Source organism: Sabethes cyaneus, chromosome 1 (assembly GCF_943734655.1).
Source record: "Sabethes cyaneus chromosome 1, idSabCyanKW18_F2, whole genome shotgun sequence".
Lineage (NCBI taxonomy): Eukaryota > Metazoa > Arthropoda > Insecta > Diptera > Culicidae > Sabethes > Sabethes cyaneus.
The window spans coordinates 150,436,532-150,449,861 of record NC_071353.1 but is presented as its reverse complement, the minus strand read 5'-3'; the positions used below and the strand labels follow the sequence as shown (position 1 = coordinate 150,449,861).

The following is a 13,330-nucleotide window of genomic DNA, read 5'->3' as shown; positions in this document are numbered from 1 at the left end:
AGATCTTTTTAAATTCTCAGAGCTTCCAACTTTTGTTCAGCTAAAATTCTGTCTTGTTCTAACGACGAGCGCAGAAATTCTTCTTCGATTTCATCGACTATTTTCAAAGCTTGAACTTGTGAAATGGTTGACGCATGAGACCGGGGATTCCGAGATTTCTTGCTAGCATTTCCCAAAGACAGGAAAGTTTTCTGGGAGCCGGAGACCGATCGAATATCAATATTGGAAGTGGCATTTTTTTGCTGAATATTACATTCTGCAGGCGGTTGAAAACGTGCACCATGTTTAACAGTGGTTCGCTGCATGGTTACACCATGGCCAGGTTTTCCAAAGCAGTAATCTTGCAGTTTCTTCGGGATTGTTCCTGCGTTGCACCTTTCAGATCGACGCAGGTTAATCTCCATATAAACTGGGAGACGGTGTTCGAAGGACCAATGTTAAAAATAACTATTTGCAAATTGTAGGATAACAGTTTTATTGCTTGTAACTTCAACGATAGTTATTAAGCGAATGAAAATTTTATGCAAACCTAATAAGTCATGGCTGGCTATAATTTCCTCGATTGAAACTAGAAACATTCTAGCCTTCTTGATTGTTCGAAACAGCTGGCGAATTGCGGCCATGGACCGAGTGGAATGGAGACGACTTCTTCGTACAGCAGAGGAAACTACGGCCTGGAGCTGATTAAGCAAGTAAGTAAGGGCAAAATAGACTTCTTCAGAAGGTCTGCACAAGATGGGACTATCACCAATCGAATCCTTACATTTTTTACATAGGAACAGGTATATTGTAAGATTCCAAATTAGTGGCTTTTAATTATTGGGATTACAAGCTCGTTTTTTGCCCATTGTGCGTTGTTTCAACCACCTCCCACCTGGGCAACAGGCACCTAAGATGGGTCGCCCATTGGTGCTCCGTCGAGTTGTCTGTAGAGTTTACCCCTGAATGTAAAGTAGTTCCTCCATACATCCTACATCATCATCGTCCTACTCTTTTCCTTCATGCACTCTCATCTTGTTGTGTCAATAGCCAATCTTCAAGAATGTTTATGGATTCTTTCACAGAAACGCTAGAAAATAAAGCCACAACATCGAAAGACACCGTTATATCGACTTCTGTTAGCTCTCCCTATGTTTTAAGGTATTCCACGAATTAATGTGTTATCCGTGAATCGATCTAGACAATTCTGAGTTCGGCCTCCGTAACTGTTCGGTCGGGTCTCTTAGAACTCAATAAGTTCTTGACTCGTTTTTTTGATTGCCAATACCTTGCTTGACCACCCAGATTTTGGGGTTCACCTACGATTCTAGGAGATTCGAACGGTACATTACGGACACCCAACCCAACATTATCCGGGGTTAAAGAAATCATGAACCGGGAATTAAAATATGAAATATCAACACGACAAACGGCACACCAATAGAGTGAAATAACAACTTCGTCTGCCAAAACAAATCAATAAGTTGTAGAAAATAAGCACAGGTGGCAACTGTTTACCGCCACTCGTGCAGCCCTTCAAAAACAAAAACAAACAGCGGCTTTGTCTGCAGTGGCGAAGGCCAGAGAAAATCGTAGTTGCTCTCACATGAGCCGCTCCCCGGCGCTATCCGTGTTGTCCCGCTCCGAGCCGTGCCGTGCGAATCTGTCGTGTTCGTTCTGAATGCCCTGCTGAGCAAACCGTCACCACCTCGGTAAAATTAAAATGAGCTAGCAGTTTTCTATGATAGGTACCTAGGTACCTACCTAGTTCTGAGGTAGGGTTTAGTTTACTATTTTTTCTGCTGACGAATGTTTCACGTTTCACAACCAGCTGTCAATTATGGTCGGCTTCTAGGGAGAATTCAATAGACTCGATGCTAGAGTCATGGTGTGCTCGGATATTGGTAATTAGCGTTATAGGAGAGTTTGAATTTTTCTTTCTAAACAAACCACAGATGCTAGACTTAAATTACCACCATTATAGGAAAACCATCGCAACCGACCTTCACTAATGGGATGCAATATCTCGCAAGCGATGCAAGTTTTATGACTTTTAACTGCCACTATCACACTTCTACACTACACTTCTATAAACAACTTTTTTTGCTCAATGAACTTATTTATCTTCGCTTTGCATCAAAACAACGATCACAACACAAAATCACACTCCAGACCCAATAATCTTCTCACATCGTCGCAAATTATCCGGTTTTATTCTTCTTTACAGTTTACACCAACACGCTCGCGCCCGTCTGTAATCCCAAGAACGCAACGAAACAGGACGCGACGAACCGTTTCACAGGACGGCACAATAAACTGCACAGCTTCCTTTCGAACGCGAAATCGGAACCGCAGTTTTGTCACCTTTTGTTTGAAATGAACAAAACAAAATAAGCTTTTCCTTGGCCGCCCCACACTCACTGTATGAGGGGGGAAAAGCAAGCCACGCTTTTTCAAAACGGAAAACACGCGGAACGAAAACAATGCGCGCTGCGCGCTGCTGGAAACGTCAATGCAATGCACTTGGCTTTAGCACGCGGAACGAATCGCGGCACGCGAATTACTGTGCAGCAGCAATGGCAGTAAGCCACAGTCAGCCTGTACCCTGTAGTCTCAGCAGAGGCGCGTTCCAAAACATGTAAACTCATGGCTTGCTGCTGATGCTGTAAATGTTGCTGTTGCCGTCGGCAACGCGACTGTTTGTTCTGAAGAGAGGCTCTCAATTCAGTCAGTCTCGTTATTCGGTGGTTACTCATCGGTGCCGCCGCACTAAGTGGGTGAGGAAGGCGGATAAAAGTGGCACTGCTGGTTTAGCGGGCGGCATTGATTTAATTTAGTCACATTTAAATTAGTGCAAGTTAATGTGTTTAGAAAAGTTGAAACGAGGAAAAGGACGCGGTAGATTGCATATAGAAGGTAGGTTAGATAACTGATTTTAAATTTTTTTTCAAATCGTCATGAAATGTTGTTGACCGTTACCTTGACAACCAACATGGCAGCAAGCTTATTACTGAGTTTAAAAATGATAGAATACCTAGTAAAAATGTTTTAAAATAGCAAATCTCACTCACCTCAATATCCTCCTCATCGGACGACTCGAAATCACTGTCCACTATCACTCGCTCCTTAAGTCCTGATTCACTTTCTGCATCGGACATATCCTGATCATCACCATCCTCTCCATCATCATCAACATCCTCATCGTCATCATCATCATCGTCCTCATCCTCAGAATCAGCCTCCACAAACTCATCATCCATATCGAACTCCCGTTGCAGCTCCTCATCCAGCTCCATTTCCTTCTCCACCTCCTGCTCCCTATCACTGTCGGCTTCCGCTTCCTGATCCGCTTCCTCCTCCTCATCTTCCACCTCCTCCGCCTCGAGTGCCTTATTGAAAGCCACCTGCGGAAAGTTATAGATATCCTCGTAGGTACCCTTCTTGAGCCGTTCCATCAGTTCCTTCTCGATAGCATTATCGATCCGAGCGGCAACCAGTGCCTTCTCCTCGCGTCTCTTTTCCCGCCGTTCGATCTTCGTTGCCAACGGCACCAGCAGCTTCTGCCGGCGCAGCTTCAGCTTACGCATCCGAATCAGATACTGCGTAATCTTGGTGAACCGCTGCTTGCACTTCAACCGCACGAACCGATCCCAGTAGAGCAGATTCTCGTTAATCTGATAGATGGCTTTTTCATAGTTTCGCGAAAGCTTCACCTTCTCCCAGTGCTTCGAGGGGAAAGCATTCCGCTCGGCCGTTTTCATGTACAGATAGATGATACCGTTTTCCTCCCGGATCGTGGCGTACTGGCTGTTCGCCAGCGGGCATGCCTTTCGGGAACACAGCCCCGTCAGACTGTACTCGTTTCGGCAGAAGTTTTGTGTCTGTGTTTTTACCTGATAGGAACAGAACTGCCGGCTGATGATGCTCCATACGATCTACGACAGAAGACGAAAGTGCAGAAAAGCGGGTTAGGATTTACGCTACATATCAGTAAAGAACTTTTCCGAAAACTTACCTCGTCCTGTTGCATTTTGTGTTCTTAAACTATTCTTTAGGGTAAAGATTAAACGCAGATGGAACGTTTGACGGATTTGTGCACAGATTAGGAGCACGTTGAACACGAAAAACAACCGCTTTCAAGTAAAACACACGCGGATGAGTTCGATTCCGGAATGCGAAAACCGACGTAAACAAACATACGGTGCACGCACACGTGCGCGCAGAGTGCGGGTTTGACAGCACGAGAAATTATAGCAGAACAAGGGGCGAGTCAATACTGTAACAGCTCACCATTCACTATATACGCTAAAGTCAAACTAGTTCTTCTGGCTAGTGAAAATGACGGGATGTTAAGTACACGTTAAAAATTGTTTTCGCGCACGCAATCATTTTCATTTACAGTGAATGTTACCCAAGTATTGCTCTTTGCATTGAAACATGGATTTTGAACACACTTGTTCAGTCACACATTTTGTAGGTGAGCAAAGTTGCCAAAATTTCGTGGGAAGAAAACCATGAATCTTGGTTAATTCCTATTTGAATTCTAATGCTTAAGTAGAGTTGTTATCAACGCTACGAATAATATAAAAATAGTTTCTAAATACATAATTCCATGCATAATTCATAACTTGAACAAATATATGCATATAAATAAACAGCATATATGAAATAAATGAAAAATTAAATACTATTTGCTTTTCCTACCACTGGTACTGGCGCCACTGCTAAATCAAATGTCAGCTCAGATGGGAGAGTTGTAATGATGGGAAAAGCCGATCAAAATCTATAACGTTTAGTGATAAAGTTTTCTTATCGTTAATAATTAATAACGATAATATGACAGTATAAGCAAAAATACGTAAGAAATAGAATAAAAATGTTAAAATAATAACAAGCCAAGAAGAATATTTCACTTTAAACCCTCCAATTTTCGATATTCTTCCGTGACGATAAAGTTTGATGATATGATCGATATAAGATTACTAGCGATATTATCAGTAGCACACTTTTCATCACAGTTTTGAAGGTTACACTGTATAACTGTGCAGTCCAATTGAGTGCGAAGAGCGCTGTTGCCACAGGACCGTCGAGCAACCGTAGCACAATGGGCACCCTATCGCCCGACAGTCGATCGTAGACCTGCCTGTCGTGACGCTTTTTTTCTTGCTGTGCATTTACATCCTTCTCACATAAATATCGTCAACTGAATCCCAGATATCTGTCGAATGTTCATCCTCATTCGCTTTTCCTATTCAACGCTCAGCTCCTCTTTCGCTCTACACAATTGTGCCATTTCCTTTCTCCCTTTGGCAGCTATTATAAAGGCATTGCGCTGCTCTCGCGTCAATACTTTTCGCTCACTTCTTGTGTGCTTTTGTCAGCTCGAACTGCCAGTTCGGAACTGGGCAAATGTTTTAGGCTGCGTTAAGAATTTAACGCTCTTGTATTAACACGTTAAAACGACTTACCACAATAAAATGCAAATTCAACTTCAGTTAATTTCAATCCTTACTATAATCCCTACAATATTCCCCTTCTCTACTCTTTTTGCGAAAGATGTCTTAAAATTTGCCAAGGCAACGTTTTGTTTAAAAAAATAAAAAAAAAATCATATACTTATTTTTATATAATTTTATGCCAGTGTAACCTGCATCACCGCTATAACACCGCTGATTACAATAACAATAGAATTTTCACGTTTATTACGTTTGTTCCATATAATTAAATGCGAACATTCTCTGGTAATGTCTTAAATCCAATTTTATACATAAATAATCAAATGAACTTATTATTTAACAGTCTTTTATGCTATTTTACTCCACTATTATCTTCAAAATCATCCTTATCATTTTTATTAACTTCATCATCCTATTCATAATCATCATCATGTTCATCATCACCATTTCCATCATAATTTCTATCATTATTATACCGAATTTCTCACTAAACCGGATTCCGCTATTTGAAAATGCGACTACACATAAGTGCGCTAAAACTGTCACAAACTAAAATCACATCATCCTTTCTATCATTTTAATAATTTCCAATATCATTGCTTCTATCATCATTTCCATCATCATTCTTTCCAGCATCATAATTTTAATCATCAACATCATTATTTCCATCACTATCATTTCATCATCATTTTCATCAAAATTTCCTCCAATATTTCAATAACCATCAGGTCCATCATCACAATTTCCATCATTACTAGTTCAAGCATCATTCCATCATTTTCATCATCATCATCATTGACGTCTTCATTTCCATCCTAGGAACTGGCAACCCTATCGCTACTCTGTGTTTGACAGTATCCAACCTCTACTGCCAGTACGGGTATTATTTGCTGAAACCTGGCTAAGATTTGAAAATAATACCCATCTGGTAGCATACCGGCTTTACAGAAACGAACAGAACGTATAGTAGTGTCATGCTGTTTCATTTACGCAAATGGTTAGATAGACTGCAAAAACATGGCTACCTAGTAGTACCGTGTTTCCATCGCCATTTCCGTCATCATCAGTGCTATCATAATTTCCGTCATTATTTTAATCATTATTTCCATCAACATTTTCATCATTATTTCAATCACAATCTGTTCCATCATCATTATTTCAATGATCATTTTTTTCACCATCTTTGACATCATCATTTCCATCGTCTTCATTTCCATTATCTTTACCCTCATTTCCGTCATCATCAGTTCCATCATGATTTCCTTTATCATTATTCCGATCATTTCCATTATCGTCCTTTCCATCATCATTATTTTTGTCATTATTTGCATCATTATTATTCTCCTCATGATCATCACTGCCACCATCAGTTCCATCATTCTTTCAGTCATCACCATTTCCATATTCATCCTTTCCATTATCATTTTCATCAACACTTCCATCATTATTAATTTCATCATGATTTACATCATCATTCACTTCATAATCTTAGTCTTCATAATAATCATTTTTAACATCATATTCGCCTTTTTTTATCTCCTCTATATCTCGATCTTCATCTTCATTTTTATTGTCATTATTTTCATTATTTGTTGTTTCTTGAGCTTTACTTTTTTCACGTGTTCTTTCTTGATTGCGGGCTCAACTCGTTTTTTTTGGTTGTATACTATACATTTTTGCTTTTTTTTTTTTTGCTTGTGCATTTTTTTCTTCTCCATATCCTATCATTTGTTTTCACTAGTTTTTTTTTGTTTTGCTCATTCGCTTTTTTTTACCCTCTAATTCTATTTTCCAATCACATTTTTTGCCTATTAATTCTGTTATGTTTTCACTGTCAAAATTTTGTTTAGTTTTGCTCATCTCTTACTTTTTTTTTTTTGCTCATTCTATATTCCAACTGCATTTTTTTGGCTATTTTTTTCACTATACATTAATTTCGTTTTATTTTGCTCATCAATCTTTTGCCTGTATATTTTTTACTCATTCTCTATTTTTTTTGCATGTATCTTTGTTTCGCTTTTTTTTGTACGTATAAATATTTTGTTTTGCCAGTTAAATCCGTTTTTTTTTCACGTCACCTTTTTTTTTTGTTTTCGCTCATTCCCTTTTTTGCGTGTACATTCTTATTTCCCAGTCATATTTTTTTTGACTATTAATTCAGACTTTTTTTTTACTGTATGCCAGCGTTTTGCTTGGTTATCCATTTTTCCACATAAAGCTCTTATTAACGTGTCCGATTGAGGTAGGTTTAATTCACACTCAGGCCCGAAATCGTATGTTTTCAACTTACCAAGGTAGAGTGTCTATCCTACCGGCTACGCCATTTGTCGTGACGCTTTTTTTCTTGCTGTGCATTTACATCCTTCTCACATAAATATCGTCAACTGAATGCCAGATATCTGTCGAATGTTCATCCTCATTCGCTTTTCCTATTCAACGCTCAGCTCCTCTTTCGCTCTACACAATTGTGCCATTTCCTTTCTCCCTTTGGCAGCTATTATAAAGGCATTGCGCTGCTCTCGCGTCAATACTTTTCGCTCACTTCTTGTGTGCTTTTGTCAGCTCGAACTGCCAGTTCGGAACTGGGCAAATGTTTTAGGCTGCGTTAAGAATTTAACGCTCTTGTATTAACACGTTAAAACGACTTACCACAATAAAATGCAAATTCAACTTCAGTTAATTTCAATCACACCATTTCAACTGCCCAGCGCAGGGTGTACAATCCAGCCGCGCAGAGTGCGGCTCTTGGTGTGGTAAAGCACGCAGCAAATTTATCACTCTGCGTTTGCGACTGCCTTTACTTGGTGCGCATAAAACACGAAAGAGCGTGTTTAGCAAAAGAGACACTGAAGGGAATTTGTGGGCGAACACACACCGCATGGCGAGTGTTGTGTTGCTTAAGAATGTGTGTCTTTTGGTCTGCGCTGCGGTTTATGCCACCTCCAAAAACAAAGCGCAGCCTTCAGGGTTTAATTGGCTTTGTAAGCGAATATCGTTTGCCAGACACCCAAATAAGTAAAACTGTTTTTAGTAATCATTATAAAATAGATACGATAATAAGAAAACCGCTTAAATAAACAAGAGATAATTTGACAAAACAGATCTTAAAACATTTAAATCAATCAAAAACTGAATTGCTTTCCATCTGGTTCCTCTCTGACGTCACTGTTCTGGGGCAAAATAAGCAGTGTCGTTTGGCCGACTGGCATATAGGCAACACCTCGCGATATCCTCTGCAGCCTCAATTCTTCGCATTTCTACAAAACCGTCATCGCCAATTTAGCCAAAAAAATTCGCTGCTTCAGCATTCCCCTCCGCCGATACGACAGCGGCTTTCTTCTTCTGTTCGGCCTTCTCGATTATGAAACGATCTTGTCAGCTTCCCGTTAGGCAACTTGTTACATTTATATCGCTTGGGTAAATTCATTGCCGAAAGTCAAATGAGTAACGGAAATGTGAATTGGCCAGGCTGAAGCCGACTTGCGTGTGTCGAGACGCACAATTAATTGGCTACGAGTAGCGCAGGATTAAGTACAATGGAGAGGAATTCTTGATGCGGCAAGAGCCACCGCGGCTCTCGGCTGGTAAAGAAAGAAGAAAGTTCTGGAAGCCTCCGATAAATTAAATATTTTCAAAATAATAACAAAAATAAGCATGAGATGGAAAAAATGATAAAACTGACCATTGGCGGTCGCGATGCGAGTAAATATAATTGATATAAATAGATAGTTGCATTATTTCCAAAAAAATCCTATACTTATTTAACTAAAGTTTATTTAGTGGAAGCTAATTGGAAGCGTTAACCCATTTAAAACCTAGTGAACACACTATTCGTTAGCTAATTCGCGGTTAGCTGATTAGCGGTGCACACCTCTGCAAAATTAAATTAGTAAAACATAAAAAGTCAAATTTAAAACTATACAATTTACGATTCTGCGTTTAGCACGCAGAACATCGTAGTTATGTGAAATAATTAAGTTCAAAACAATCTCACCGGCACTTACAATATGTTCTCTTGTCCGTTTCATCTGCAGCAGCACATCTATGAATTTGCTGCAGTCCAAAGCAGGTCAAGGTCATCTCCAACAGTAATTAAACAGTCAGCTCTAACCGCTCCAACTCGCGATTTGCACCGAACATCCACCAGCAGTATTTAAAAAGTTTGATGACTCGTGCATCTTGCGTTCACTTTTGTTCACAAAAATAAACCAGTAACTATTTTAAAAAACTTAAAAAAAAACAAACGAGAGCGAACAAGCGTTAAATCAACAACAAATTTTCGCGAAAAAATCTGATTGCGGCAACACTCAATTTTGAGTAGTTTTTGCACAGTGACAATATGCAATTCTACTCATTTTTTGACAGCCCCATACAACGATTAAAAAATGAGTAGTTTCAACTCAGTCACTGAGTAGCCCTGGCTAAGCGTGTAGAGCTTTCTGACAGCTTAACCATACCATGGGTGGGTGCTGACAGCAGAACCCATATTGCGGTTATTTACATAAATTTTCATCCTGTTGCGGCGGTAGTCCGCATCGTCAATCACCGCAACGAGAACAAGGAAAGGTGGCCAAATATTTTTTGGTTTATATGTGCAACTGTTACTGATGCTTTAGCAACTAAAACTACCATAAAAAACTTCTTTTAGCCTCTTATATTCAAAAATCTGTTTTATATACATTCATTGAATATCATAAGTATAAAAATTGGTGTAAATAGCAACAAAATTTAAAAAGTATGGAATGGTGATGCAAATATCTAAACAATAGAAATTAATCTATTTGTATGGCAGCTCTGGACAAAAGCACATCCTTCAATATTTGGCGAGCTCAGCATTGGGCGATAATGTATCGATATAACTGGTATCGATATTCGTGGACGAAATCTCGATAGAGATTTTTTCGAAATAGTTAATTTCGGCATGCATATAAATAAATACAACAGCTCTGTAAATATTAACACGTTATACGGAGTGTTATAAAATAAATGTAAAATGCAGATCGTCACGTGATGCGAGCAATTTTGCCGATTATGCTTTCAGCTGAGTATACGTATCGATATGTGAAAAATATCGATATTCAATTAACGAAAATTCGTCAGCTTCGCTCAATACAGAATTATTTTGACAGCTTGCTATGAATTTTCCGAGAATGAAAAGATTTCTAGCAAAGCACAATACCAACGAACACGAAATACGCGTATAGATACATCATATTTGCCTCATTTTGGGGAAGAGCTGATGCCTGTTTGCCTCATTTTCAAGCACTAACATACACATAATTGGAAAGGTCTTTGTGCTAAAGAAGTATTACAAACGACAACAGCGTGCTGGCTCCTGATTTCGAAGCGATCCGGCAAGAAATTGCCCATATTGTGGCGCTCTTGTTGGACGGATTTGAAAGTTCTTGGCACCCATGTGTCAGAAATTTTGTTGGCTTCACCTATGTATTTTGGACATTCCGCAAAATTACTGTATTTTTTAAACAAACAACATGGAAGCCGGAAGAAGAGAAAAACACAGTGCACAGTTATTTGGAAAATCTATTGTGGTCTGCATCTAGGCTAACTAAACAGCTGAAATTGCCCAGAAATACTGTATGGCTCGTTATCAAACAGCATAAGAAAACATTGACGACGACGGAAGCCTCAAGCACCCTTAAGCTAATCATCGGAGTGGAACTGTCGACCGGAAGCTCCGTAGGAAGACTTTGAAGACTATCAAGAGAAATCCCAATCTGTCGGTCCGTGATTTGGCCAGAAAATTCGGTGCTGCCCATAGTACCGTGAGGAGAATTCGACTCCGGGAAGGAATCAAGTCGTATCGAGCTAGCAAACAGCCAAACCGAACCATAAAACAGAATAGTGTGGCCAAAATCCGTGCTCGAAAGCTACATGACCGGGTGCTAATGCTAACCAAGTTCGACGGGTGTCTTCTGATGGACGATGAAACCTATGTCAAGACTGACTTCGGGCAAATGCCAGGTCAAAAATTTTACATGGCAACGGCTCGGGGGGATGTTCCAAGCAAATTTAAATTTGTTTTTGCCGACAAATCAGCTCGAAAATTTATAATTTGATTTGGGCATTTACAGCTGTGGCAGAAAAACGAAAGCTTTCGTTACAAATAAAATAAGATAATGACGTCGGAACTGTACCAAAAGGAGTGTTTCCAAAAACGAATTTTAACCGTTCATTCGATCCCACCATCATCCCGTGATATTTTGGCCAGATTTGGCAAGCTGTCATTTCAACAAAGTCGCTCAAGAATGGAATGCAGAGAAAGGGGTCCAGTTTGTTCCGAACGACCATAACCCACCCAATTGCCCCCAGTTCCGCCCTATTGAGAAATACTGGGCAATCAGGAAGAGGAGACTCGAAGCAAAGTTGTCATAGACAAGAATTCCTTCGAAACCGTGACGAATAATTTTATCTGTATTTTTTTCTTAAAAGTATGCAGAAAATGCTATCTGTGTAAGAAAAGATCTTGAATTCAATAATAAATAACTGAGATACACGCAATTGTTTTTGTTCCAATACTATCTGAAGCAAGCTTTACACACGCATCAAATTTTCGTTAATTTCAGAGCAGCATACGATACAGTTGAACGCGAACAGCTATGGCAGATAATGCACGAGTATGATTTTCCGAACAAAATGACGCGGCTGATCAAAGGAATTCCCATCGTACGTCTGGCGAACGTTGGGAGAGTACGATGTGCCGGCCACGTCGCAAGGATGCCGGACAACTGTGCAGTGAAATGCGTTCTCTTGAAGAACCCCACCGGCACCAGGAATAGAGGGACCCGACATGCTAGATGGCCCGACAAGGTTGAAGCCGACTTGCGTGTGTCGAACCGCGCAACGAATTGGCGACGAGTAGCCTAGGACCAAAGTAAGTTGGTAAAGTAAGTAAGCGACATCGTCGCCAATCACCAATCCAGTAAATTATATATTTCGAGCATTGTCGAATCGTACTTGCATTCATAGTTCTACGTGAGCCCCTAGACACAGACCTTCATTTTTAAGCATGTTGAGTCTATTAAAACCTACTCAGTACGTTTTAGTTTTACAGTGATTAGCCATAGACGTAAACGAAGATATCACTCGAATGAAATTCGATCGATTCTAAGAAATAAAAAATAGATTATTTCTTAGAATCGATCGAATTTCAATGTATGTACATCAATGTGCAGCAATGTAATGTACATTGAAGTGGCACCATTGAGTTCAAAAAATATTAAAGACTTTAAGAGATAAGATAAGATACAATAATGTTGCCAAAAACCCAATCAATTTGATAACGTTCGATAATGGCAAACCATATTGTTGCCGTCCAAATAACACTCCTCATTTATTCATTTCAAATATCAATGTCAAAGCATAAAGAGTGGTTTGATTTTGTGAAAAAGTTTAATAAAGTGAACTTCGAAGTAGGCTTAGTTTTGTTGCTGAACCCCAATTAGCAGGAACAGCAAGTAAGCCATCTGCAAATCTGCAGTTGAACACTATTCTTCAAAACTAATCTTGTTCGCAGAAACGTTGAAATCATGGATAATAATAAAGAAGCCGAAGATAGTGAACAAACTTTGCCAAAGGCAATAAAACGACCAGGAACCGATGGTATCAAAGGATACTTGTACGAGACAAAATTGTTCATGCTCGTCCTGTACCGCGCCATAATGTTTAAGGTAAAACATTTCAACGTGGCCTCAAACCTGGACGGAATAGGAGCTTTCGACGACTTGGTGTTTATCGAAAATTCTAAATCCCGCCGACGGGGCTTGTTCTTGCAAGCCAAACACGGTGAAAAAGCGTTTGCCGCCGACGCCTTGCTAAGTCCGAAGGGTGACTTCAGCCTGTCCAAATATTTGAATAGTTACCAAAAAATACGGGAA

At 39.7% G+C, this 13,330-nt stretch overlaps 1 protein-coding gene across 1 annotated transcript in view; it reads right to left on the bottom strand.

The window, feature by feature from the left end:
- Window positions 1-4,134, bottom strand: part of LOC128732968 (protein MAK16 homolog A) — an 80,739-nt gene extending 76,605 nt beyond the window's left edge. Inside the window, exons 1-2 of the mRNA XM_053826464.1 lie at window positions 3,995-4,134; window positions 3,051-3,914 (exon numbers count right to left, since the gene is read on the bottom strand). Coding sequence (XP_053682439.1) covers window positions 3,051-3,914; window positions 3,995-4,009 — 879 coding nt within the window. The 5' untranslated portion in view covers window positions 4,010-4,134. The remainder of the gene's footprint in view (window positions 1-3,050; window positions 3,915-3,994) is intronic.
- Window positions 4,135-13,330: the final 9,196 nt, after the last annotated feature.